Raw genomic sequence first — 27225 nt, 5'->3', positions numbered from 1 at the left:
ATGAGGTAACTAGTCATTTATGTGTGTGTGTGTGTGTGTGTGTGTGTATGTGTTCTACAATATTCTTTTTCAGAAAAACATAAACATTTGGATCAATAAAAGTGAGAAAGATCAAACGAAGAAGCAGAGAGATAATTATAATAACACCTAGGCTAAGAAAATTGATCACAGTTGAGCAATACATTCAGCATTGAGCTTCCTGGCAGCTAAAGCAAAAAGGAATCATTCTGTACAACGTCATTGTCATATTTGAGAGTCAAGGGAGCATATTACTTTGACAAATGAGACAAAATTTTTTATACTGCTAAATTATGACTTAAATTGCATAATTCATTATAAAAATATTGGCCTATTAAGTGAACCATATGAAATTGCCTGTTTAAAAAGCTGAAAACATTTGAATATTGACAATTTCATATGGTTCAACCTAATACATAATGGTAATGGTAAATATTTTCTAACAGTGATGTTCCAGAAGATGCAAAAACACTCTTAGTATGACATACTCTTTATAAAAAGCTGATGGCATAATATTAAAGGACAATTGAATGAAGTCATTCCCGTAAAGATCTAAGTTAATACAGTTGTAGGTTTATAGTTTCTTATTCTAAAGATAGAACTTAAAACTTTATAGAGGAATGAAGCTTAGTATGACCCTTTAAGTTTTTCTCAAATGTCAGTTAATTCAAAGAGGCTTTTATCAGAAGCTGACTGTTAATTTGTATATTCTATCAAGTGGTTGAAATTTATTGTGAATTTAATAAAGGGCAGCAATCCATATATTTTGCCCACCAGAGATGGAACCAGCTTGCACAACAGTGGTAATGTTCAATGAAAAGCCTGTATTCCTGACCTAAGTAGAGGGCCATTTACCTTTTACATGTTGCATGGCTGCTATATTACAGATTAGCTGTAGCTGTAGATACACTTCTTTCCCCAAAAGAAAAGGGGCTATGTCCTCTGTTTCTTTTGTTTCCCTTAATGGTTCCTAATTTGTTTATTCATTTAGCATATATGCTAATGACATAAAAACTGTGTAGTGAGGAAGGTCAAAGATAGATTCCTTCAAAGCCTCTTTCCTTAAAATGTACTCTAGAATACTCTAGAATAGGAAATAAAACACATGCAGTATAGATAATAAATTTTAAGCATATTAAGTGCATGAAAGAAATGTTAACAAAATGCAAAAGTCTTTTAGACAAGGAGGAGTTTGCTTAACTTGGAAAACATAAAGGAATACTTCATGGAACTGGTGGCATATTTAAACCAGACTTAAAGGCAGAATGGGCAAAATAGGATGAATTGATGTTCCAGGGCAGTGGCTATGAGGCAGACAATGCTATATTAAGAATGAGATGAGAGCTCTAAAGGTGGAATTGGCAAGCCTTAATATCTTATTAGATATAGGAACATTCAGTAAGAATGAAGAATCAGAGATAATATTCAAGTTTCCAGTTCTCAACCTGACTACAGTTTCTAATCAGCATTTTAGTGCCTTACTTTTAAATATTAATAAACAGTATTGCCCTAGAAATGTTTATCAAACTATAGATAAGATTTGTGCATGTTAGTGTTGAATGTTATACATTTATTTTTTAAACTTTATTTTAAAAATAAAAAATGAATATAACAAGATAATTTAAGAAAATATCCCAGAACTGAAGGACATGAGTTTCCAGCTTGAAGGAAACCATCAAGATCCCAGCACAGCAGATAAAAACAGACCCACACCAAGGTACAACACCATGGAATTTCTGAACCCCCGGGATAAAGGAAAGATCTAACAGCTTCCAAAGAGAGGGAGAATAAAAGTCTTGTATATCTGGGCTCATAGTGGCTTCCGACTTCTCAAGTATTGTCATTTAAGCAGGAAGCAGTGGAGCAGTTCATTCAAAATTATGAGAGAAAATTAATTCCAACCTAGAATTTTAGCCATGCAAGATCTCAAAAATCAAATTCCACATCCTCTTTCTCAGTAAGTTTTTGGAGGATATACTCCCTCAAAACTGGATGTAAACCCAAAGGGAAGACATGAATACAGGGAATAAGTGAAAAGAAGATTAAGAGGATAATCCATCAACACTGAATAGGACAAAGGCTCTGGGAGAGATTTCTTCAAGGTTAAATTTGTAGAATGTTTATATCTAAATATTTTGAGAGGAAATTAGACAGTTGATAAAGATTTTAGGTGCATTATTAGTGATATTATAATAAATAAATTATAATAAATAAAAGCAGTCAACCTGCTTTTCAGCTGAGGGGAGGAATTATGCAAGAAAGGAAAAGCCATGAAAAACTTTCAGTTAACATGAAATTGCTTAAAGACACTTGTTTGGAGTCTTGATTGTTTTGTAAGAGTGGGCAAATGATATCCTCTGCCACGTTCCTCCAATCGTGAGAAAGAGAAGTATGTTCTTTGATAATGGCTTTGCTTCCTCCAAGAATAGTCTGTTCATTGGTTTTAGTGAAATTGCAGTTGATCAAAAGTCCCTTAGGGAAAAAGAATTCCAAGGAACATAGCAGATAGAATACCAACACTCCTAGGAGGAGTTTTCTAGTAGCAGCCCTGATTTGTTTAATGAATATCTCCCATTTGGAGTCCCTTTAGTTCTGTCGCTTTGTATTATACCATTTGCTATCATAAATCAATTCCTCTTAACAAAAACTTTGAAGGAGGAGTGTATTATTTTATATGCATACCTCAGTGTCTATAGCCATTCACCTAGATCTTTCATTGAATTTGATTTTCATTGAATCTCAGCTCAATTCTGTTGCACATTTATTTGAAGGTCTGATAAATTTAGAAAAGTGTACATGTTGAGAATGCATTTCAACTAGTTTTTCTGAGTTCATATATATCAGACACATTAGAAAAGAGAAACCACAGATTAGTTAGAAACATAGTCTTCTTAATAAATTTGTTACTAAAGGAAAGAGAAATAGCATAAAATTAAGGTGGAGTTTACTATCTCAGTGTGTCTGCTTTCATTGGTATCAAAGTCTCTGTGGCAATAATTACGTCTGTGTGCCTATGTGTCTTGCTTGTGTGCTTTTTCCTCCCTATCTCTTAAAATTCAAACTTTGAATATAATGGCAAAATTCTGGAAAGCTATATAAGAATATGACAATAAGCTTAAATAATCAGAGCTATGGACAAGAATTTATGTACAAAGATGTTTATTGCTATTAATAAAATAAGAGTTACCTGTTCAGTAATAGTTGAATGGTTAAATAAATTATAGCACATCCACAATAGAAATTATGAAGACAGTAGCAAGTGCTTTTAATAGACTCTTCACAGTATAGTATTAAGTAGGCTATTAAATGCACATGTGCATATGTAACACATAAACGAACATGTCTCAGTTATTAAACAATTTCTTGTCATATCCTTTGGAAGATTTCTGGGCATATGCAAACATGAAATACATATTTATAATGTATATCCATTTAATAGCCTTTTATTTTTTCCCCATAGGTAGGATTATATATACGTATTCTTCTGAAACTTGCATATTTCATCTTATTTTTTATCTAGAAAAGGTATATTGGAACATATAAATCCACTGAGGAATGTATCATCTGTTAAGTCAGTACCCTATATATAAGCTGGTTCTAGTTTTTTGCTCTTATAAACAATGTTTCAGTGAGTGTCCTTTTATATACACCTCTTTTGCCTGTGTGAATATAAATATTAGTTAGATTCCTAGAAGTGAAATAGATGGCTGAGTCAGAGGGCATGTACATTTGAATTATGATAACTTTCATTAAGCAAAATAAGCTGAGAAAGCTAACTCTTCACAAAACTTCTCCCAGATAGAAAACTCTGAAAGTTCAGGAAAGAAAAAATGTGTTTTAAAAAAATTAGTTCATCAGCCAGGCGTGGTGGTGGCTCACACCTGTAATCTAGCACTCTGGGAGGCCGAGGTGGGAGGATCGCTTGAGGTCAGGGGTTTGAGACCAGCCTGAGGGAGAGTGTGCCCCCCATCTCTACTATTAATAAAAATAGAAAAAATTAGCCAGGTGTGGTTGTGTGCATCTGTAGTCCCAGCTATTTAGGAGGCTGAGGCAGGAGGATTGCTTGAGCCAAGGACTTTGAGGTTGCAGTAAGCCACGATGATGCCACTGCACTCTACCCAGGGTGACAGAGTGAGACTCTATCTCAATAATAATAATAATAATAATAATTCATTAGGAATGGTTTGAATCAAGGAGGTGTCCTGAGAAGTACAGAAGCTTTGGTAGTACCTGATAGCGTGAAGTAAAGTTTGAATGAACAGGCTTTTTTAAAACAAATCGATCTTGAACTAAGTGATTTAGAGTAAACTCAGACAATAGAATAAATCACTCAAAACTTTTTTTTATAAGTTAAGAACATAGATAAAAAGTCAAACAATCAGAGGATCTTGGGAAATTAATGAGGATAAAAGTTTCAGCATTTGCTCATCCTTTTAACTATTACTTTTTAGGATCCTTAATTCCACATTTTTGCTCTTTATTTGGATCTGAGCTCTTTATCTACTAAGTAAATGGTGGTCAAAATAGAGAGATGATACAGTAAAATATGAAATAATGTATCCAACGCCTGGTATGTGCTTAGCTGTTTTTCATGTGCTAGGGATATAGCAGTGAATATAACAGATAACAGTCCTAAAATCAAGGAACTTACATCCTCAAAAAAAATCTCATTTGCCCTCTCCCTAGCTTATAATTGCTATGTGTTTCAAGTGCCTGCCTGTGAAAGTACGCCCTTGTGTGTCATCTGTACCCTTCATTATTCTCTCCCCTTACCCTGCTTTATTTTTCTTCATAGCACTATCACCACCTGACATAGGTGTGTGTATTTTTTATGTCTTCTACGAGTAGAAGGTAAACTTCATAACTGTAGATACTTTTCCTTTTACCTACTCTGACCTCCCCAGCACGTAGCATATGAGGCACTCAGTAAATAGGTATTAAATTTGTTGAATAAATCTTTAGTCTTTACTATGTAAGAAAAAAAAATGTTTGTAGCTATACTCTGATGGCTCTTAAGTAGTAGTTTTTAATTATATTATTTTTAATCATTCTATAATATATAAAATTACAGAGTGCTCACTTACTCATTTTTCCTTACTTTACTTTCCCCATAGCACCTGTCTTCTAACATAGCATGTAATTTCCTTAAGCATTCACCAATCAGAATGTAAACTCTATGAAGAGTTTACAATATTTTTGTATATTTTGGTTATTATTGTATACCCAGCATCTACGGGGGAGCTACACATACAGTACATGTTTCATTAAATATTTGTTGAATAAAGGATTGAATCATTTGGTTCTAAGAGAGACAGCCGAAAAATAGCAATTTTGTAAGATCTTGTAAAAACAGAAGTAGGAAGGAGAAGAAAATAATATACCTACTGTATTTCCTGGCTGGGGCTGAGGGATTGATCTCAGAATTCAGTTAGTACTAGGAAGTAGCTAATAATGAGTCAAGGAATTGTTAAAGCAAGAAGAAACGTTCCTAAGCAGAGTGTGAAAACTTGGAGAGTCAGAGACATAGATCTGTTTTCAGTGGTGTCAAAGGTTCAGATGCCCACATGAAGTAGAAAAGCAGAAATGGTATCAACTAACTTGTACTTCTGGTTAGAAGGTACACAGAGTTGGTGACCTAGAGAAGTGGTTCTCAAACTTGGGCACGCATCAGAATCGCGTGGAAGACTACTTAAAACAGAATGCTGGCTCCATCACCAGAGTTTCTGATTAACAGGTCCAGAGTGAGGCCTAAGAATTTGCATTTCTACCCAGATGGTGTTGATGCTGCTGTTCTGGGGGAATCACATTTTGAGAACCATTGACATTTATGACTCAGTAAAACATTTATGGAAGCAATTAGGGATCAAGAAATTAACTATACTGACAAGGAAGCTCGCATACCATGAAGTCAGGTGATCATTGCTTAACTGCTCTATTTATGTAGTCTAGTCTTTTCAGATAGGAATACTGAAGGACCGGAACTATGGTCACTACATTTTTTAATCCCTCTTAGGACATGTCACAGTGCAATCCAAATATTAGGCACTGGGAAACACAGTGAATTTCACTTGTACTATTTAATATAAGCATTTTTTTAGTTTCAGAACAGTATACTTTGAAATATCCTTGCCAATTTCTTTTGCTACAGTAGAGGGAGCTATAACCCAAATTGTATTTGTATGGCAGTAACACAATAAGGTTAATTTCCATTTCCTTCCTTGTCCATTAGTCTTTTTGGCTTTTTAACTTTTAAAAATCATCTTTATTGAAGTATTTTAAGTGTACAGTTCATTGCATTTTGGCAAATGTGTAGGCCTGGGTAACTACCACCCTGTTAATATATGAAACATTTCCATCCTAGTTTTGCAGTCAGGTCCCCCCCATCCCCAAACTCCTGTCCACTTTCTGTCACGGTAGAACTCTAAAACTGCTTGTTCCAGAATTTTATATAATTTGAATCATACAGTATTGGGGAAGGGGAAAAGGAGAGGTGTTGTTTAAAGGGTGTAGAGTTTCAGTTTTGCAAGATGAAGATGAATAGGTGAATATACTCGACACCAATGAACTGTACATTTAAAAGCAGTTAAGCTTGGTGTGGTAGCATGTGACTGTAGTCCCAGCTACTCAAGAAGCTAAGGCTGGAGGATTACTTGAGCCCAGGAGTTTGAGGCCAGCTGTGGCAATATAGCAAGACCTCATCTCTTAAAAAAAATGATAAATTATGTTATGTGTTTTTTACCACAATAAATTTTATTTTGTGCCTGGCTTCTTTTCCAGCATAATATTTTTTATGTTAAAAATCTTTTTTAAAGGAATCAGAAAAATAAAATTGTGTTTGCCATTTGATTAAATTTAAGTATTTTGCTCTTAATTTTTTCTTTCTAGTAATTTTTTAATTCTTCCCTTAAAAGTAATTTCATCTAATTTGCTATTATAAATAACTAATCATTATGAAATAATTTGCTATTATTAAATAAAATTCTAAATATCTTTAATATGGTGTTTCTTAAAAAAGCAGAAATATAGAAATTAAAGGTGGTGGCAACAGACAACAGTCATTTTCTCAAAACTGGAGTAGATACTGTTGCCTGCAGTTTATTGTCCTTTGTCGTGGTTTTAAGAAAAAATCTATTGAGACTTCTAGTACTCCTTTTGCAAACAATGTTACTAAGCAAGTTTTTCTTGATATTTAGCTTGGTTTGCTAATTAGCTACTTTTTAAAAGAGAGAATATTGTATTATAAAGAAAGCTAGTAATACATGAATAGAGTAATAGATTTGTGATACAGAAAATATACCAACTTGTAGCATCTAGGAGGTAAATATATATGACTTTCACTATAAAATTCTTTTAATGTTTCTGTTTGAAGGTTTTTTTTTTTTTTTTTTTTTTTTGTTTTTTTTTTTTTTTTTGTTGAGACAGAGTCTCACTTTGTTGCCCAGGCTAGAGTGAGTGCCGTGGCGTCAGCTTAGCTCACAGCAACCTCAGACTCCTCGGCTTAAGCGATCCTACTGCCTCAGCCTCCCGAGTAGCTGGGACTACAGGCATGCGCCACTATGCCCGGCTAATTTTTTTTCTATATAGATTTTTAGTTGTCCATATAATGTCTTTCTATTTTTAGTAGAGACGGGGTCTCGCTCAGGCTGGTCTCGAACTCCTGACCTTGAGCAATCCACCCGCCTCGGCCTCCCAGAGTGCTAGGATTACAGGCGTGAGCCACCGCGCCCGGCCAGTTTGAAGGTTTTATAATAAAATATTGGGGAAAGGGGGGAAATGCTAGTAAGTTATTATACAGGATAGGTATTATTACTAATGCTGTGATATTCTCAAATAGTTCTAGTTCTCTTTTTTACTGCTGCTGTTGTCATTTGCCTGTGACATTATTCTTAGTATAAGCAAATGACTGCATAGTTAGCTAGCTATCAGACTGTTAAAGCTAATTCTCCAGTGAACAAGGTTTTGAAGCAAGTTTAAAGAAGTTCTAATAGTGGTTTTGTCAACAAAACATCAAAAGTAGTATGACTTTTAAGTTTGCAAGCAAAGTGTAAAGTGATATATTTGGGAGAAAGATGGGACTCAAATGGGATCATTGGGGGTGAGGATTCTTAGATAAGGGAAAAATTGGTAAACAGAGAAGACTGAAAAAACAAAGCCACTATTCCCTTCAGTTTATCTTTTATCTTGTCTGTAACTGTATCTTGAAGTTAACCTCCTAACCATGAGAAGACTGTTTTTCCAGCTGGGTAAGAAAAGTAGCATCAAATCCCTATTCTCTATTATTCTCTGCTCACTTACTCCTGGAGGCAAATTAAGTCAAATCAATAAGTATTTATTAAGCACCTGCTTTCTCAGAATTGTGCTGTTTGAGAATTAAAGCATATGAAACATATTATATATTACCCAGGAGGAACTTTCAGTCTAGTTAAGAAATCTAGGCATGGACAAATTCAATAAAAGTACAAAGTATGTATACAGTTGGCCCTTTATATCCATGGGTTCCATATCCGTGGATTCAACCAACCATGGATTGAAAATATTTAAAAAAAAAAAATGACCTCTGTACTGAACATGTACATACCTTTTTTTTTGTCCTTATGCCCTAAACAACATGGTATAACAATAATTTACATAGAACTTGCATTGTATTAGGTATTATGCATAATCTAGAGATGATTTAAAGTATATGGAAAGGTGTGCATTAGTTATATGCAAATACTGTGCCATTTTATATCAGGTATTTGAGCATATAAGGATTTTGGTATTTCTGAGAGGTCCTGGAACCAATTCTTCATGGGTACTGAGAGATGACTGTACTCAGTGCTAAACAGAATATAAATGTTTTGGGAATCCAGAGAAGGGAATGTCGGTGAGGGATAGAGTAGTCATGAAGAAAGACTGAAAATGATGCTTGGTGGTATGTAAAATGTTAATAGCTAAGGTAATACAGAAAGTCATTTTGTGAAAAGAGGGATCCAGCTTGAGAAGATACCTTTTTTTAAAAAAAAGTAAGAAAAATAGACTGAGTCAAGTATATTCACTAGGAGAAGTAGTAGAATTCTAGAATCAAAATCAGGGAAGCAACAACATGGATGATCCTTAAGGACATTAAGCTAAGTGAAATAAATTGGTCACAAAAAAGAATAATACTGTATGATTCCACTTACATGAAGTATCTAAAGTGGTCAGATTTATAGAAACAGAAAGTAGAATGGTGACTACTAGTGACTTGGAGCAGAGGGAGGAAGACTGTTGTTTAAATGGTGTAGAGTTTCAGTTTTGCAAGATGAACACTGTGAATAATATACTGCATACTTTAAAATGGTAAAGATGGTAAATTTTATGTTATGTGTTTTTCACCAGAATAAAAACAAATGCATGCTAAAAAGGAAATCACAAAATAAAGTGCAAAGCACCCACCCACACTTTAATTGCAACCTCCTCTCCTTCAACTCCTTCCCAGTCCAACTTTTCCCTTCTTTAAAATTATTTCCTTCTTACTCTGCAGTGTTTCCTTCCATCATTCCTAAAATTTTAATATTGATTATTTCAAAATCAATATTGTAGTAGAACCTTGATATGAATAAGAACTGGTGATCATGAAGAGTCAGAAAGGATTTCTGAGAACAAGTTTTTGCTGGACCATCTCTAATGTTCTTTTTGGATTGGTTAATAATAGACATGAGGGTAGGGGATTCCATAAACATATTTACATGGCATTCAGTAAATTGTTCGACAGAGTCTCTCGAATTGGACAAGTAGAACTTCTACTTACTACAAATACAGAACAAGATTTACCCTTCCACTTGACTTGAACAGATAAAAAAATATATATATGAAACAATGGTTTTCAAAATACCAGGTAGGAGGCAATGAAGGACAGTGATCCCTGAGAGATGGGAAACAAATGAGGTGAGCCCCGTGATTGCCCCAGCTGCCTGTCTCGATAGGGTTTCTGGGACATAACACAGGGAAAGGGGCCTGAGACAAGGCCCAGAAGACTCCTGGAGGAGACAGAGCTGTGAGTATGGAGAAACTAAGGTACCTAGAGCTTCCAGGACAGTACGAGAGAGGGGAGAGCTGCACAGAGAAAGAACCCAGGGAACCTACCTGATGATGAGGGAAAGAATTATCCAAGAGGATTAAAGGGAAGTTTTTGGCATCCACACAGGTCCAGGAACAGTGCCTGTTACTAGAAACCTGACTAGAAAAATGCATAATTCAGGGGCACTGGGAAGCGTACTCAGGGAAAGTCCTGCCTCAGTGTTGAGGAATAATCATCTGCTTTTGCATCCTCATAATAATGAAAACAAGACTTGAAAGGATCAAACTGTTTCTAAGTAACCCAACTACATTCCTGAAAAAAAAAAAAACCTCAAGATTTATAGGATTATAAAAATATTCAGTACCCAACAAGGTAAAATTCAGGCATCCAGTTAAATGTTTGGCATCCAGTTAAAGATTAATGTGTATGCAGAGAGACCATAAAATATAACCAATAATGCAAAGAATCAGTTGAAACCAACTTAGAACTAATACAGCTATTACAATTAGTGGACAATGACATGATAACTATGTTCTATATATTCAAAAAGTTAAGTGGAGACATGGAAGTTACAAAAACCCAAATCAGATTTCTCAAAACAAAAACTATAATGTCTGAGTTGAAAAAGTAGACCAGCTGAGATTACTAGCACATTAGCCATTGCAGAAGTAAAAATTAATGAATTTGAAGACTTAAAATAGAAACTATCCAAAATGAAATAAGAGCAAAAAAAAAAAGAAAGAAAAAAAATAAAATAAAAAGAACATCAGTGACAACTTAAAATGGCTTAAAATATATGAACTTGGAATCTCCAAAGAAGAGAAGATTCTAAGAGGGTGGGCAAAAAAATACTCGAAGAAATAATGGCCAAAATCTTTCCAAACTTGATGTAAACTATACACCCACAAATCCAAGAAGTTTCACAAACTCCAAGCAAAAGAAACATGAAAACTTCACCAAGGTACATTATAATCAAATTGCTCGAAATCAGTGATAAAGGAAAAAAATCTTAAAAGCAATTAGAGGAAAAAGACAAGTTAGGTAAAAAGTGGCAAATATAAATATGACAGAGTAATAACCATGGAATTTTAAAACTCGCTGCTGATACAGGAATTTGAAGGGCTTAAAGTAATTTTATGAAGGATCTTTATGTCATGGCATCTCATGAATTTGGTAAAAACAAAAATATTTACCACCTAGGATTGACTCAGAATGCTGAAGAATCAAGAATTTATAATGAAACAACAACAAAAACTTTTCAGATGAGCTTAAAGCTCATCAGATTGCCCAATGAAAATGCATAATTAAAAAAAAAACAAAAGGTGTCAACATGATCTGCCTGCGAGTAAAAGAAAACATTATTTAGCAGCAAATACCCTTTGGCAATGGGTACTGGAGAAAAGATAAAACTGTTTGTACTTTTCACATTGTTCTTGGAAAATCACTATTCAAATCACTTTTACAAGTATACATTCACTAATAAAAACATGTTAATGAAGAGAATGAAATATATTGTAAATTGTGTATGTTTTCTTACATGATGAAATATAGCAGCTGGCCCACATTTTCTATGAGGTGAAACCATTCTGTGAAAAGTAAAAATATTAGCACAAGAAAGCAAAATTGGTAAAAAGTAAAACAATGAAGAAGAAAATTAAAAAAAGAATGACAAAGTTCTTATCAGAAACAAGACCAGTATAACTCATGAGCATAGATATAACTAAACAAGATTTGGGCAAATCAAATTCGACATGTTAAATACATAATACATCATGTCCAGGTGGATTTATCCCAGGTATGGGGGGTTGATTTAACATTTGAAAATCAGTCAGTGAACAAATCAAAGAAAAACCATATTACTATCTCAATAGATACAGAAAAATCCTTTGGCAAAATCTAACATTCATTTCTGATAAAAATTCTCAGCAAAATAGGAACAGAAGGAAACTTCCTTAACCTGTTAAAGGGCATATATGAAAAACCCACAGTTAACATCACATTGAAAAACTGAATGTGTTTCCCCTAAGATCAGGAGCAAGACAAGGATGTCTGCCTTCTTCACTTCTGTTTAATATTGTGCTAGAGATTGTAGCCAGTGCAGTCAGATAAGGAAAAGGAAGCAAAAGACTTCCAGACTAGAAAGGAAGAAACAAAACTATCTTTTTTCATAGAGAATATGATCATGTAGAAAATCCTGTGGAATTTACCAGAAGTTATTAGAACTACTAAGTGAATTTAGCGGAGTTACAGATACAAGATTATTATCTTAAAATCAACTGTATATGTGAGCAATGAACAATCAGAAACTGCAACTAAAAAAAATCACGATAACATAGAGATGTGGAATGTTTAGGGGTAAATCTTGACAAAATGTGAAATACTTATACAGTGAAAACTAAAATCACTGCTGAGAGAATTTAAAGAAGACCTAAATAAATGGAGAAGTACACTTTGTTCGTGATTCTGAACACTTGGTGACTTTAAGTCTCCCCAAATTGATATGTAGATTGTGTGAGATCTCAATCAAAATCCCAGCAACCAATTTTTTTTGTGGAAATTGACGAGCTATTTATAAATTCATATGGGAATGCAAAGGACCTAGAATAACCAAAACAAGTTTGAAAAAGAACAAAGTGGCAAACCTAGTACTGATTTGAAAACTTAAATAAAACTGGAATTATCAAAACAGTGTGATTATGGTGTGATGATGGATATATATATCAGTGGAACAGAACAGAGAGTCCATGGGGTGGGTGAACCCATACATGTATGAATAACTGATTTTTGACAAAAATACAAAGGCAATTCAATGAAGAAGGATAGGCATTTAAACAGAAGGTGCTGGAACAATTGGGTTTCTGTATTCATATACAAAAATCAACTCAAAATTGGCCATAGACTAGATTTAAAACCTAAAAAATATAACTTTTAGAAGAAAATATAAGAGAAAATCTTTGTGACCTTAGGTTAGGCAAAGATTTTTTAGGTATGACACCAAAAGCATAATCCATAGAAGAACAAATTGGTCTCAAAATTAAAAACATCTGGTCTTGAAAAGACATTGTTAAGAGAATGAAAAGACAAGCCATGGACTAGGATAAAATCTTTGCAAAGCATTTATCTGATAAAGGACTTGTATCTAGAATATATGAAGAATTCTCAAAACTCTACAATAAGATTACATGCAATCCAACTAAAAACCAGGGAAAAGATCTGAATAGACACTTCACCAAAGATGATATAATGATCATGAATAAACACATGAAAAGATGCTCAACATCAGTAGTGAAAATTAAAACTACACACCTATTAGAATGTCACAATAGGCCCACACCTGAAGAGAGATCACCTTTTCCTTTCTGATGTTGAACTTCTTTTGTGGAGATGTAAGTCATGGAATATCTTATAAACAAACCTGAAAAGAAAGCCAAGAAAATCATGAAGATCCGAATTACTGGGTATTATGGTTTGAATGTGTCGCTTCCAAAATTTGGATGTTGCCAGTGTGATAGTATTAGCAAGTGGGATCTTTAAGAGGTGATCGGGCCACGAGGCCTCCTCACTTATGAATGGGATTAGGCACCCTTATCAAAAGGCTTGATAGAAGGAGTTTGTCCTTCTTGCCCTTCTGCCTTCCACCATATGAGGACATAGCGTTCCTTCCCTCTGGACAATGCAGCCCTCACCAGACAACCAGGCCTGCCCACATCTCGATCACAGACTTACCCGGCTTCCATTACTGTGAGAAATAAATTCCTGTTCTTTATAAATTGCCTATTCTCAGGTATTTTATTATAGCAACACAAAGCACATGAAGATACTGAGGGAGAAAAATAAAAATAAAATCTCCTACCATTCTAGAAAACTTTGTCCACAAGTGTAGCAGAGAAAGAAAACAGTTTTATCATTGAATGAACATTAAACCAGACCACAATTCACATTACAGGCAATCCACTAATGAGATTGCAAAGACAGAAAGAAATCTCACCTTTCTATATAACTAGGCAGGTACAATCCATTGCATACGTGTTCTGAACATAAATGATAACATATTCTTTTATAAGAGTACTTAACAGCACCATTTGTTATACATTCTGAATTCGCATGGTAATTGGGGTGGCCGTGTATCCAGAGTTAAAAATAAAACTTCTGTCTTTATGACAAGGAGGTAGTTACAACTTGGACAAAGGTACCCAAGTTAATATCCCACAGTGACTGGGAGATAGGGATGCTATCTTCTTTATATTTATATTTCAAAGACATGGCTCCTGGCCTTTAAGAAAAACATACCTATGATGCAAAGCTGGCTGGAGTCTTATTAGGTTTATAGGAGATTTACATACATATCAAAGAGGCATTTACAAGTTTTCTCAAAGCAAGATCCAAGAAAAGGGAGGGAGAAAAAGGTCTCTCTCTTTTGGCACCCAGAAAAAATTTACTATTTTTTATATTTAACTTTATGAAACCCAGAGCTGAATAAACCAACCTTTGTTACAGTCTACCTCTGGGCTTTTTGTTATACGAGATAACCCCAGTTGTTTATGTAGTTTAGGTATTCTGTATCCTATAGGCAAAATCATCCTAACTTATTTAACCCCTAAAGGCAGAGGAAAATGAATTCTCCCTATCTCCCTTAGATCTGAAGACAAAGAAAGCCTAAACCATTGTAGCATACCAGAAATGCCTGCTTCCTCCAGTTTATTGTAAAAATGTACATTTTCCATTTGAATCCATTATATACCCAAATTTGTTTGAATATTTTTTTTCTTACCCTTTTACCCCCAAAAACAAATTAAAGATTTGAGAAAGAAAGAAGGACAGAGAAGGACAAATCTTTTGGAGGGTTAATAATTGTATTATTTATTGTATCATCTTTTAGAATATAATTTCCACTGAATATCTTCAGTTTAATTTGATAGGTTTTTTAATCCATTCCAAAAGACATTATTTAGGCATTAGAACTATAAATGAAATAGAAGGTTTAAGTAAATTATTTTTCAAACAATGTAAGTTTTTCTTATGAGTTACATGTAGTCCCAATGCAAGCCTTTTTAGAGTTGTAACATCTATCTGTAACACACTGAAGCATTGCCATTGCATTGGTAGTTGTGAAAAAGAATAAAAAATTCCTCAAGTCCATTAAAGGACTAAGTAAGGGCACCTTGGTTTGGGTAGTTCTTGTAGCCTTATAATTTCTCTATAGACCCTCATGTTTCTCCTTAGATTTGGTTGACTTTTCTTTCTGTAAAGCTTTACTATTTTTGGTGTTAACCAAAACTTACATTGAGATAACTTATGGTACCACCACCTCCTCTGAATGCCTTGGTGGTTAGATAAGAGAAAGATAAAGTATGCTTCTGAACAGCATTTAAAAATAGCTCTAAAGAGTAAGCAAGAACTAAAAACGTCTGGTAAAACTGAGATACTTAAAAGCACCTTTTTATATACCTACAGGCTTTTGTCAAGGTTATTTGTCATCATCTGTTACCTAACTTTGAACTACAATTACAAAAATATCCTTGCTACAGAAAAAAAAATCTAGTAGTCTTATAGTTAATTTAGACTTATAGTTAATTTAGTCTTATAGTTAATTTAGAGTTTTCTCAACTTCCACAGCCAAGATCACACTTCCCTAATTGTTTTATTTTTAAGATGCAGGTCAGATATCTTAAATTTCAATCAATAATGGTATATTAAGTCATAGAATGTGTAATTCAAGGTTAAAAGGAGTTGTGTAGCTATATTACTTTGGCTTCAAACATTGATTTTGTCATGAATTTTTATATTCATAACAAAACACATATACTTAGACATAAAGTCTAGTGTCAGCCCTGTTTTCTAGGGATTATTTGATTCTCCAAGAAGTGATCAGTCCTGTTCCAAACCCCCAGGACCAAGCAGCAATGTTTTATGGCCAGGGGTATTCTAGAGAGTAGGAATGGAAGTTGTATTAGTTTCCTAAGGCAAATTACCACCAACTTGGTGGCTTAAAATGACAAAAATTTTTTCTTTCAGGGTTCTGGAGACCTGAATCCCAAAATCAGGTCTTTCCCAAGACATTCCTTGGCTTGTAGCAGCATAACTTCAATCTTTGCCTCCATCTTCACACGGCCACCTTCCCTGTGTGTCTCTAGGTCCAAATCTCCCTCTCCTTTCTCTTATAAAGACATGAGTTATTGGGTTTAGGATCCACCTTAAATCCAAGATAATTTTATCTTGAGATCCTTAACTATTTATAGTATTTCCAACTGCAAAGACCCTATTTCCAAATAGAATGTTCACATTCTTAAATTGCAGGTGGACATGAATTTTCAAAACATTTGTTTACCTGAGGTACTTCCATAGCCTCCCCAATGGAAAGGAATCACATTGTAGGAAACTCTTGCATTTTTTCTCTCTAGTCTTTCACTCATTTCTCCCACAAGTGATGAGATTAGGACATATCTGACATCCTTTAGCCCACATTTAACCAGAAGGCAGGAAAACTACATGGAGTTGCACAGAACATAGCTCTCCTGGACATACATGTACTCAGGACACCAAGTGCTTGTGCTTCTGGTATCCATATGGTAAGCAGACCAAGCAGAGTCTCTTGCTATGTCCAATTAAGTTTGTGTTTTTAGTTCCAACTTTGCCTGCAAGCTGGTGAATAAATCAGAGTCAAGCAGGTCTCAAGCTCTAGAATTGGAGAGTGAGGTAGGCAGCCCTGTTACTCTCCATTCCAGCTTTACTAATCATAAAGTTGATACGTAATCTCCATTTACCTCAGTGCTATATGTTTTTACTTTCTCATCCAGAACTATACCAGTAATCAGAAAAGATGTTAACATGCCTATTTTAAAAATAAATTCTTTACTGAAGATCAAGAGTTAGAGCCCAGATTGTCTTAGCTCTATATAGTTGGTTTTTATATTCACTTTGATGATCCCCTAATAAAATTCAGATTGGAATTTTTCTGACATTGTAAGTAAGAATCATTGTGTGTATTGACCTATAATTTTTAAATTTCCAAGTGACTACTGTGGCTTTCAGTGCTCATGGAGAGGTCAGGATCCTTGCCTTCATATAAACAGTTCTATTACCTCTGAAGAGTTTATATGGATTTACAGAAGTTTTAATAATTTATTAATGTTTCTGAAACCTTTATTTAACAGCTTGCCACACCTGCTCCAAAAACTGAAAAACTATAACTACTAATGTACTAAGAGGAGTAGAGTAAAAGTCTTTGCTGGGTCCAAACAATATACTTTACTCATTTCCTTTGTTGTTTATTATAATAATATGAATTAATTTCTAGTTCTTTATGAGCTTTACAAGTTGCCAGAACATGTGATTAATATTATGTGATTTTTAAAAGAATGTCTTTGAAAAATTATGAAATGGTTTGTTTTATGCCATTTTACAGCATTGTTGTTTTATGTGCTTCAGAAGAAAATATGTGGAATTTTTTCAGAAAACTATTTTATTTCATCAGGTCTAGTTCATCCTACTGGTATTTTTATGCACTATTCTGGAACATATTGTCTTTGTGTTTTAGATCATCTGGGTGACTGAGGTTCATTTCTGTGATGTTTTTAATCAAAGCTGCTTAAAATAGGTTATTGATTTTCTCTGTTATAATAACTGAGCTCACTTGATCTCTTTAATTCTAATTGAAGCTCATGTGTCCCCTTTTTATTTTCAGATATTTGTATCTGCTGTTCTCGGGTGATGACCTTTTACCTTTAGACCACTGGGTGTTCAATACAGAGGCTCACCCTCTGCCTGTGTTACATTTAGCCAACACCACACTTTCAGGTAATCCTGCTGTTCGATGAAAGCAGCTCCAGAAGGACGATTCTCACCTGTGTTTTGTTTACATGGACCACTATAGAATTAGTCTGGAGAGGCAGCTTTTGAAAACCTGGACCTCTAAGTCAACGTGGCAGGGTGAAACTATTCCCCGAAAGACTTTTCAACTTGTAGATATATCAACTTTGAAATTATTCCATTTTATACCTGACCAAAACATGTTCTGGTATGTGCTTTGATTCTTAATGAGGTGATCACATGGAAAATGATTCCTATTACAACTGTATTGTTTTAAAGTCTTGGAGGCTAGACTTCCTAAGAGCAAGCCAAGAATATAGAGCACCTTGCAGGAATAAAGATGGCCTTTGGAACCAGTTATGTGTTTGTTTCCTCCTACAGTGGAGCAGCTTTCAAATCAAATATTTACACATTGTTTATCCCTTTTTTCTTCATTCTAATAATGGAATGAACTAAGATAAATAAGAACAAAAGAATAGTATAACCGCATCAGTGACAAGAAGACTTGAAAAAGGAACAGAAGTACCTGTCCCTGTCTGAATTTTCAGGTTCCCCATTGGATGACCAGACTGGCAACCATTTCAAATCCCAATCTATTTCATTGAAATTTCTTGGTTAAATTTAACTTTCTCTGGGGGCATGATCTCACAAAGAATATTCTTCAAGTCTTTGTCTCCATATGGAATCACTGAAACTGCTATTTATCATAACCACTACTTATGAGCCTGGGTTTGGGATTTTTGTGCATGCAGTGCAGTCTCGTGTTGGTAGCATGACAAAAAGTGGGGGAAATGCCACAGTTTGTTGCCTTGAAACCTGTTCTAAAAGAAATCCTTGGTTTTGTTGGTAGTTTATTTTTCTGAACCAACAAATCTACCAAGTAAAGTTCATCCACTTAAATGTTATAATAAAGTTAATAGAGTCACTCAATTTATTTATGTGGCTTGGCAAAGCTATACTGTTATGCAGCTCTGAATTTGCCTTGATAAACTAAATTACTTTTACAACTAAAAGCAAAAACAAAACAGTGAAACTTTCTTAAATATTCTATCTGGAATGGGGCTAGGGGATTCTTGATTGTCTCATCAGATAAGTGAGCTATTCACAGATACTATATGTTTTTTATTTTCTCTAAGGATATTTATAGAAATCCAAAGAATTAATGAGAATTGCTTCAAAATAATTTTTAGTGATCAAAGTGTGATATAATTAATCATATTACACTAAAATTGGAATATATTTAAGGTACTTTCTCTTACCATAAGTAGGTTTTGCATTCGTATTTGTTTTTAAAGAAGTACTAGTTCTTTATATTTTGCCAGGAAGAACTTAAATTTTATCAAGAACTATAATGTAAAATAAATATCTAGTGCTTATATATTTTTTGTCCCTTGAATTTATGTGACAGTGCAAGACACTTTTTTCTATTTTGATTTACTATAGACAACTTCCATTGACATTAATAAAAGTTAGAAACAGTATAATTAGTCTCATATTTACTCTGAATTTGAAAATTTCATGAAACAAATTTTGTACAAGAAGCCCACCTTAGAATTCTGAAAACCTGTTTTCCTTGTTTGATAACTGTTCTTTTTAAACTTCTCTTAGCTTGTAGATTTAAGTTGGGAAAAGATTTAGTAAGTTAATATAATTAAATATTTTCTAAAATAGGTCATCTTATACCACACATGATCAAACAGTCCTTACAGTACAGCCAATGACCTATAAATGAAAGTCACCCCCAAATTAAGTCTTTAAGAGAGTTAAATTTTAGCACATATTTTGAAATTGTAATATCTTTTACTACTTGAACATTTAAAACTTTTAAATGTGAATGGTAGATGACTACAACCTTAGAAAAGGGAAAGTGTTTGGTTCTCAAAAAAAAGTTAGCCTTCCACCTAAAAATAGCACAAGCCCACTTATGAATCACCAAGAAAAAGCAAAAAACTTGAGTTGGCAAAGTCCCAGAGCAGCTGTGCAGATGGCAATGAACTCTCTCTCACTTTGTTTAGAAGAATGCAGAGTAAAGGGACCTGGGTTCCCCAGGAACTTCTCAAGGGGTGAGGAGAACAGAATCCCTACCCCCAACTGCTCTGTTTGTGTTACTCAGATGACCAGAGCTTAGGAGAAGACAGTGTACAAGCAGGGTCAGTTCTGGTACAGGCAAAGAACTTGAGAGGGACAGTGGAGGAGTCTTCCTCATGACCCCACTTTCTTTGTGATGATAAAACTAGACCTTATAACAGTGGTTCCATTTTTTTCTTCTCAGAATACCAAAGGCAGTTGAAGTCAGCTACAAATGACTTGCCAGTGTCGTTTTATTTTTGTTACAGATTTTTTAATTATTCCTCCAAGATCAACCCTTATCCCATATTCTGCTTAGTTTCCAAGAGTATTTACTTTTTTCTGTCCTTTACAGCCCTTTGCATTTTGTAGACCTTATTTCTCAGGTTAAGTAATACTCATTGCATTTATAAGATCTTCTGCAAGGAGCCCGGAAATGCTCCTTTCCAGGTGCCGCCTCAAAGAGCTGACACCTCACCTTGTGCCTTTGGCACAAATGTGCGGAATAGACAGATCAGTTGGTACATAAAAGAAAAAAATAGAGTGTCAAATACCCCTCTACCTTCTACATTTATTTCTCATCAATTTAGAATCACACTTTTTGGTTCAAACCAGATTTTTTTGTTTTTAATATGACCAGTATAAAGTTGTTAAAACTAAGCGAATGGGTCCCTAACCAAAAAGAAATCTCAGAGCAGAAAAATAAATCCCCAGTCAGGAGGTTCTTACTTCTTGGTAGGTTGCACATTTTATGTCTCTCTAACACCAACATATTCCTGCTTGTGAGCAGATGTTTGTATGTAAAAGTAAAGTGTGGGTATTGAAGGAATACATTCTTTTTGTGGAATATTGACCCTGATTCTCTATAATGTCATCTAGGGCAACCCAGGGCTTCACTTGGTAGATTTTAACCAAGCAGTTTGAAATTTTGATCATCATCCTCTCATCTTCTCCATTCTTCATTGCCAAAGTCTTTGTCAAACCTCCAGATTTGCTGAAGAAAGGTTGTGCTTGCCATTCTTGCTATAATGCAGTTTCTCCTTAAGCCTGAATTTCTTTGAATGAGCGCATGAGTAAATGCGAGAATGAATGAACAAACATTTGTGAAGTACCTAATACATGCCAAGCGTTGTGCCTGGCACTTTCAAGCATTAGAACATTTTATGTGATTCCAGTGGCATTTTCTGTATGAGAGTAGTTCGTATCACTTTAAATGTTGTCCAATATGAATCGTGTTATAAAATCCTTAATTTTATATTTCATATAAATTAAAGAGGAAAAGGTTTATAATATATTTTAAACAATGTGTTACTATATAATACTACTATAATTGTAGTTAGTAACTAAAGTCTCTTGGAAAATGTCAAAGAAATATTTGATTTCTGATGCAGCTTTGACTAAAATATTTACTTTAGAGATAAAAACATTCTTATTTTGCTATATCACTTTAATTACATAATTAAAAATCAATGTTTTGTAGAAGTGCTGGTTATTTTATATTCAAAAAGTTTTTGTCACATAATTCATGAGTAAAACTTGTAGTTGTAAGTTGTCTTTGCTCTGGTATGGGTCCTACTGATGGTCCTGTGCTGTTAAATATAAAGAAAAATATACTAAAATATTTCTAAGTTCCAAATAATAGTTCCTAGTAATAATATTTTTAGTTCGTATTTTCTTTTAGGTTTCTTACACTCAAATTGGCTAGCCCTTATCCACTCTTTATACAGGCATATACATAAATACAATTATACATAGAGAGATTTTTAATACTGTTTGTTAATTAACAAACACAGTTGGTAACTGGTTTTGGCTGCACAAATTATAAACAGAATATTTGAGTAATCACAGATGATATGGAGATATTTTAATCCACTTTATTTTGGTTCAAGAACATTGGTGAAGATGATTTTTTATTTGGCTCATTCAGATCATTATGGAGATGCTCTTTTTGATCTATAATCTGTCAGCAAGCTTTTATGAAAGGGCAAGATAATAAATATTTCAGGCTATGGGAGCTATACAGTCTCTCTCATTACTCAGTTCTGCTGTTAGAGTGTGAAAGCAACTATTGACAATATGTAAATGAATGGGTGTAGCTGTGGCCCAGTAAAACTATATATAAAAACAGATGGAGGGCTGAATTTGTCCCACAGGTCATAGTTGTTGACCTTAATCCCAAGTTTAATTTGTAAGACCCCCTAACCTTTGATCCATATCTTTTCTGTTTTTTGATTTACGTAATTCATTTTTAAAGCAAAAAGAAGTTCATATGTATGTATTTGTATAACCTAAAGCTATATATTTTGTGGTCTTGAAAGAAAGTAGATACACTTTTCCTGGAGTCTGCTCAGGTTTCAGGATGATACGACTATCACAAAAGATAGTGTGTTGGGGGGAGGTGTATCTGCTCTCAGCCGTTATCCTCGCCTTGTCATTTGATGCGGTAATTCCAGATTCCCCATGTAAAACGAAGGTGTGTGTGGTGTTAGATATTATATTCTCTCCACGTTCTGCCTGCCCATTGATCCTTGGACCAGGACTCTAGATTGCTGGAGCTGCAGAAATTCATCCACTTGGGTACTTTTAGAGCTCTGTGACAAGAATATGAAAGAATTTCTGATATTGTGCTGCAGAACCCAATCTTCTGAAAAATTCTGAGCAGAAGAAAATGAGTTATGTGCCTCATTTGCCGTTTTGCAGCCACTATTCCTATTGCCTACAGGCAGCCACTGTAGAAGGGTACTGTCCCTGTTACTTCTAGAACATCCTGAGGCTGAGGAGTACAGACAAAGATATGTCCAAAAAGAGAGTTCCCTTTCTCTTTTCTTTGATAATTCTCCTAAATTCCTTTAAAAGTCAATAGCATTATTTCAGAATGTCAGTATGCATCATTTTTCAATTAAAGCATACCTCAACCTTACACTTTTACTATTTAACAACTAATCCATTTCAAACTTGGTTTTAGCCCAGCAATTACATAAAATTGCCCATGAAGTTAGACAACAGCATATTACTAGCATATACATTGCAATGTACCAGTCATTCTGACAGATAATAGATTTTTCACTAAGCAGTTTATCAAATATTTCACTATTTTTGGAAAATCTGGAGGAGGGGAAGCCTATATTCAGAATGATAGAGGAAACAGAGATTGTCTCTTCCACATTATAATATATGAGCTGTCTTTCTAGGTCCAACATACTATAAGGTTGCCTCAGCTCAGTGTGAATATAAGTGTGAGTACTCAAGCACATATACCCACATACATGCATATTAATATGCAGAAGATTTTAAACATAATTACAAATTTCTTGCAGCTGTTTGAATGCTACAGAAGTCTACTGCAAGTTGTATACCAGAAAACCTCATGAAGATAAACCCAGTTCTGTTTTGGGAAAAATTATTTTTTTAGAAAATCTAGAATTTTTTGCTGGATTAAGTAAAGTATCCCCAATTTTAATTGCTGGATTTGGAAGTTGAAATGCCATTCTTCAATCTCACTGGTCTCAAATTCACTGATAAAAATTTTTCCCTAAACTAATACGTCGGGTAAAATATAACCTCCCAAATTGGTACCCACTGGCTGCTCCTGAACTGGTTTCTAGTCATGTCCTCCGTTATGTGATTTTTACAAATTAAAGGTAATATTGTATATTAAAGATCAAATAAAGATGTTCTTTAAGTGAAATATCTTTGTTTATCCTTCATTTTTACCCACTGATGTCAAACCGTTTAATCTCTTCCTATCTACAAAAGAGCAACTTTGGCTTTTACAGTAGTCTTCAGTCTCTCATTCAGAGTTTTTCTTTTGGATCAACTAATCTCTACATTTCTTGATGTTGTAAAAATTGAAGAGCATGCTTAGAGGGTAATTTTTATTGCAACTGATCTTAAGAAAACAAACTGTAGACTTATGTTTATAGATTGTGCATGTTATCTCTAAGATCTAGTATAGTCCTGCCTCTGAGATGATCAAACTTAAAAATTGCCTCAATCACTGCACCTCATTCTGTCATATTTAAATCTGACTTGACCCTTCTTAAATGATTCTTGGGCAAATATAGGCCTAAAAGAGCTTGAGCAATGGGATCAGCTGGACTATAGATAGTGGTTTGCTCCATCAGTGCTGTAAAAGCACAGGATATTTTAAACCCTGTATCTCAGGAGTGTCCCATAAGGTTGTAGTAAAGCCTTCTGAAATAAGAGCCAATTTACATCCTTGAGGTCTAATTCTTCCTGGCACAGTGGATTTCAACTTGATCAAAATTTTATTCATTCATTCATTCATTTAGAGACAGGGTCTTTTCTGTCTCCCAAGCTGAAGTGTAGTGGCACGATCATAGCTCCCTGTAACGTCCTACACCTGGGCTTAAGTGATCTTCCTGCTTCAGCCTCCCAAGTAGCTAGGACTACAGGTGTGCACCATGTCTGGCTAATTTTTAAATTTTTTGTAGAGATGAGGTCTTACTATGTTGCCCAGGCTGGTCTTGAACTCCAGGGCTCAAGCAATCCTCCCGCCTTAGCCTCCCAAAGTGCTGGAGTATTACAGACGTGAGCTATTGCACCAAGCCATCAAAATTGTAAACTAAGAAATCACATTGTGGATGTATCAAAATTAATTTTGTACTTATATTTTCAGAGGCAACTAAAACAGGCCTGGATAAAATTACAGATAAAAGAAGTAAGGAGCTCTGAATGACTATAATTTGATAAACATCTGGGCCTCTCTTTGTCTGCCAGATATCTGAAATTTCCATCATTATTTCATTGCATTGCAAAGAAACTGACAATATGCAAATAGCAATGTTAAGAATGTCAGATAGTGAGTGAGCTTGCACTTTTACTTCTTGATTGACCTAACACCAATTTTTATTTTTTTATTGTGGTAAGATATGTATAACATAAAATTTGCTTTATTAACCATTTTTAAGTGTACGACTCAGTAGCATTAATAATTACATTAACAATGATGTGCAACTATCACCCCTATTTCCAAAACTTTTTTATCATTCTAAACAGAAATTCTGTAACCTTTAAGCAGTAACTCCTCATTGCTCCCTTCCTCTCCCAACACCTGGTAACCACTGATCTAGTTTCTAAGACAAATTTCTTACCTCTACTAAATCTCAATTTTCTTGCCTCTAAAAGGGAGATAATATAGGATTTTTAGGAGAATTAAATGAGAAAAATCCATGTACCTACTCTGAATTAAGCTTTCAACTTTAGTTTTTTGTTAGCAGCAACAGATTAATCATTTCTAAAGGGATAGAAAAAAATAAAGAGGAGAAGGGCAATTAGAACGGGGCAATGAAGAGCCAAGAAAATCATTCTACCTCTTTATATACATAGGGAAACTGAAACCCAAAGGGAAGTAGAATCAAGACATCAGATAATCTTTAAGATGGTCTTCTGGTGTTACTCATAATTCTGTGAAATAAGACTTATGTAGTTTTTGTTATATAAAAAGAAGTTTAATGGCATGCAAAGACATTGATAATGCATATGAACCAAGCAGTTTAAAAACTATTAATATATAGCAGAAGTCACTTTTTGTTAGATACACAGCAAGAATGTATACTAAAAGTTAATAGCAGTTATCTTTGTATGGTAAGGATATAAGGGAATTAATTTTTTGCTATTTCCTAGTTTAACTTTTCTAAAAAAAAGTTAAGCTGTATTGAGGAACAATTTACGTAAAATATTCCCATTGTAAGTATATAATTCAATGATTTTTGTAAACTTATAAAGCTCTGCAACCATTCCACAATCCACAAAGATCCCACATAATCCATTTGCAGTCAATCTCCCCATTTCCATCCCAGGCCCTGGCAACCACTGTTTTGCTTCTTGTTATGGATTTGCCCTTTCTGGACATTTCATATGAATGGAATCATACAGTGCCTGGTCTTTTGCATCTGGCTGCTTTAACCTAGCATAATATTTTGTTTTCAAAACATTTCTTTTTAGTGCTGAAAATATTTCATTGTATAGGTGTATCATATTCTGTTTATATATTCACCAATTGATAGACATTTGGATTGTTTCCACTTTTTGGCTATTTGAATAATGCTATTATGAATATTTGCATACAACTCTTTATGTGGCCATATATTTTCATTACACCCAAGGGGTGTATACCTAGGAGTAGAATTGCTGAGTCATATGGTGAAGTCATATATAACTTTTTAAGAAACTACCCCACTTTATTCCTGAGTGACTGTTTTTACATTCCCACTAGTAGGGTATGAGGACAATACGGATACCAGTTTCCCTGACATCTCCCCCAACATTGGTTACTGTCTTTTTATTGTTTGCCTTTTTTATTATGGCCGTTTTAATTGATGTGAAGTTGTATTTCATTGTTTTAATTTGCATTTCTCTCATGACTAATGATGTTGACCATTGTACTATTCGCCATGCATGTCTTTGGTAAAATGTCTATTCCAATATTTTGCCCATTTTAAAAGTTTAGGTTGCTTGCCTTACTCAGTTCTTTGTATATCCTGTATTTATTTTCTCTAAGATTGTGGTTTGTCTTTTCAATTTTTATTGGTATCTTTTGAAGTGTGAAGGATTTTAACTTTGGTGAAGTGCAGTTTATCTACATTTTCTTTTATGGATTGTGCTTTCTTGCCTAATCCAAGATCACCAAGAGTTTAGACCTATGTTTTCTTCTAAAAGTTTTTAGTTTTACCTCTTACATTTAGATCTATGATCCATTTTGAGTTAATTTCTGATGTATGTGAAGGGTTTAACATTTTTGTGTGTAAATATCCAGTTATCTCAGTATTATTTATTGAAAAGATTATCCTTATTAAATTGTTTTGGCACCTTTGTGAAATATCAATTGCTCATTAATGTAAGATTTTAATTTCTGGACTCTTAATTTTGTTACATTGATGTATGTCTTTCCTTAGTCCAGCACCATACTATATTATTATAATAACTGTGGCTTTAGAGCAGTGGTTCTTGACCAAGGGATGATTTTGCCTTTTCTCCCTCCAAGGACGTTTGGCAGTGTCCAGAGACATTTTTGATTGTGATGACTGGGAGTAGGAGGGGTTGCTTCTGGCATCTAGTTGGGTAGAAGTCAAGCAAGGACTTATTTTTTTTCCTGAAAATAGCCCACTCTTTCCCGTTTCTTTGCATATCTTATAATTTTTTTGTTGAAAACTGGACACTTTAGGTAACATTATTGTAGCAACTTTGGATCCTGATCTGATCTCTCTGACCCATGGAGGTGGTAGTTGTTGCTACTGCTGTTCTGTTTGTTGTTTAGTGATTTGCCA

General features: G+C 34.4%; 1 protein-coding gene across 2 annotated transcripts in view; it reads left to right on the top strand.

The window, feature by feature from the left end:
- MAN1A2 (mannosidase alpha class 1A member 2) overlaps positions 1-23304 on the top strand; it is a 171864-nt gene extending 148560 nt beyond the window's left edge. The window contains exons 13-14 of one of the 2 annotated variants that reach the window (XM_069480793.1): positions 17745-17857; positions 23254-23304. In XM_069480793.1, the coding sequence (XP_069336894.1) occupies positions 17745-17857; positions 23254-23261 (121 nt within the window). In that variant the 3' untranslated portion in view covers positions 23262-23304. Of the gene's footprint in view, positions 1-17744; positions 18948-23253 lie in introns of those variants that run through there. The other variant, XM_069480792.1, reaches the window with a different exon arrangement.
- The last annotated feature ends 3921 nt before the right edge of the window (positions 23305-27225 follow it).

Source organism: Eulemur rufifrons, chromosome 8 (assembly GCF_041146395.1).
Source record: "Eulemur rufifrons isolate Redbay chromosome 8, OSU_ERuf_1, whole genome shotgun sequence".
NCBI classification, from domain to species: Eukaryota; Metazoa; Chordata; class Mammalia; order Primates; family Lemuridae; genus Eulemur; species Eulemur rufifrons.
This window is presented reverse-complemented; position numbering and strand designations above follow the sequence as displayed.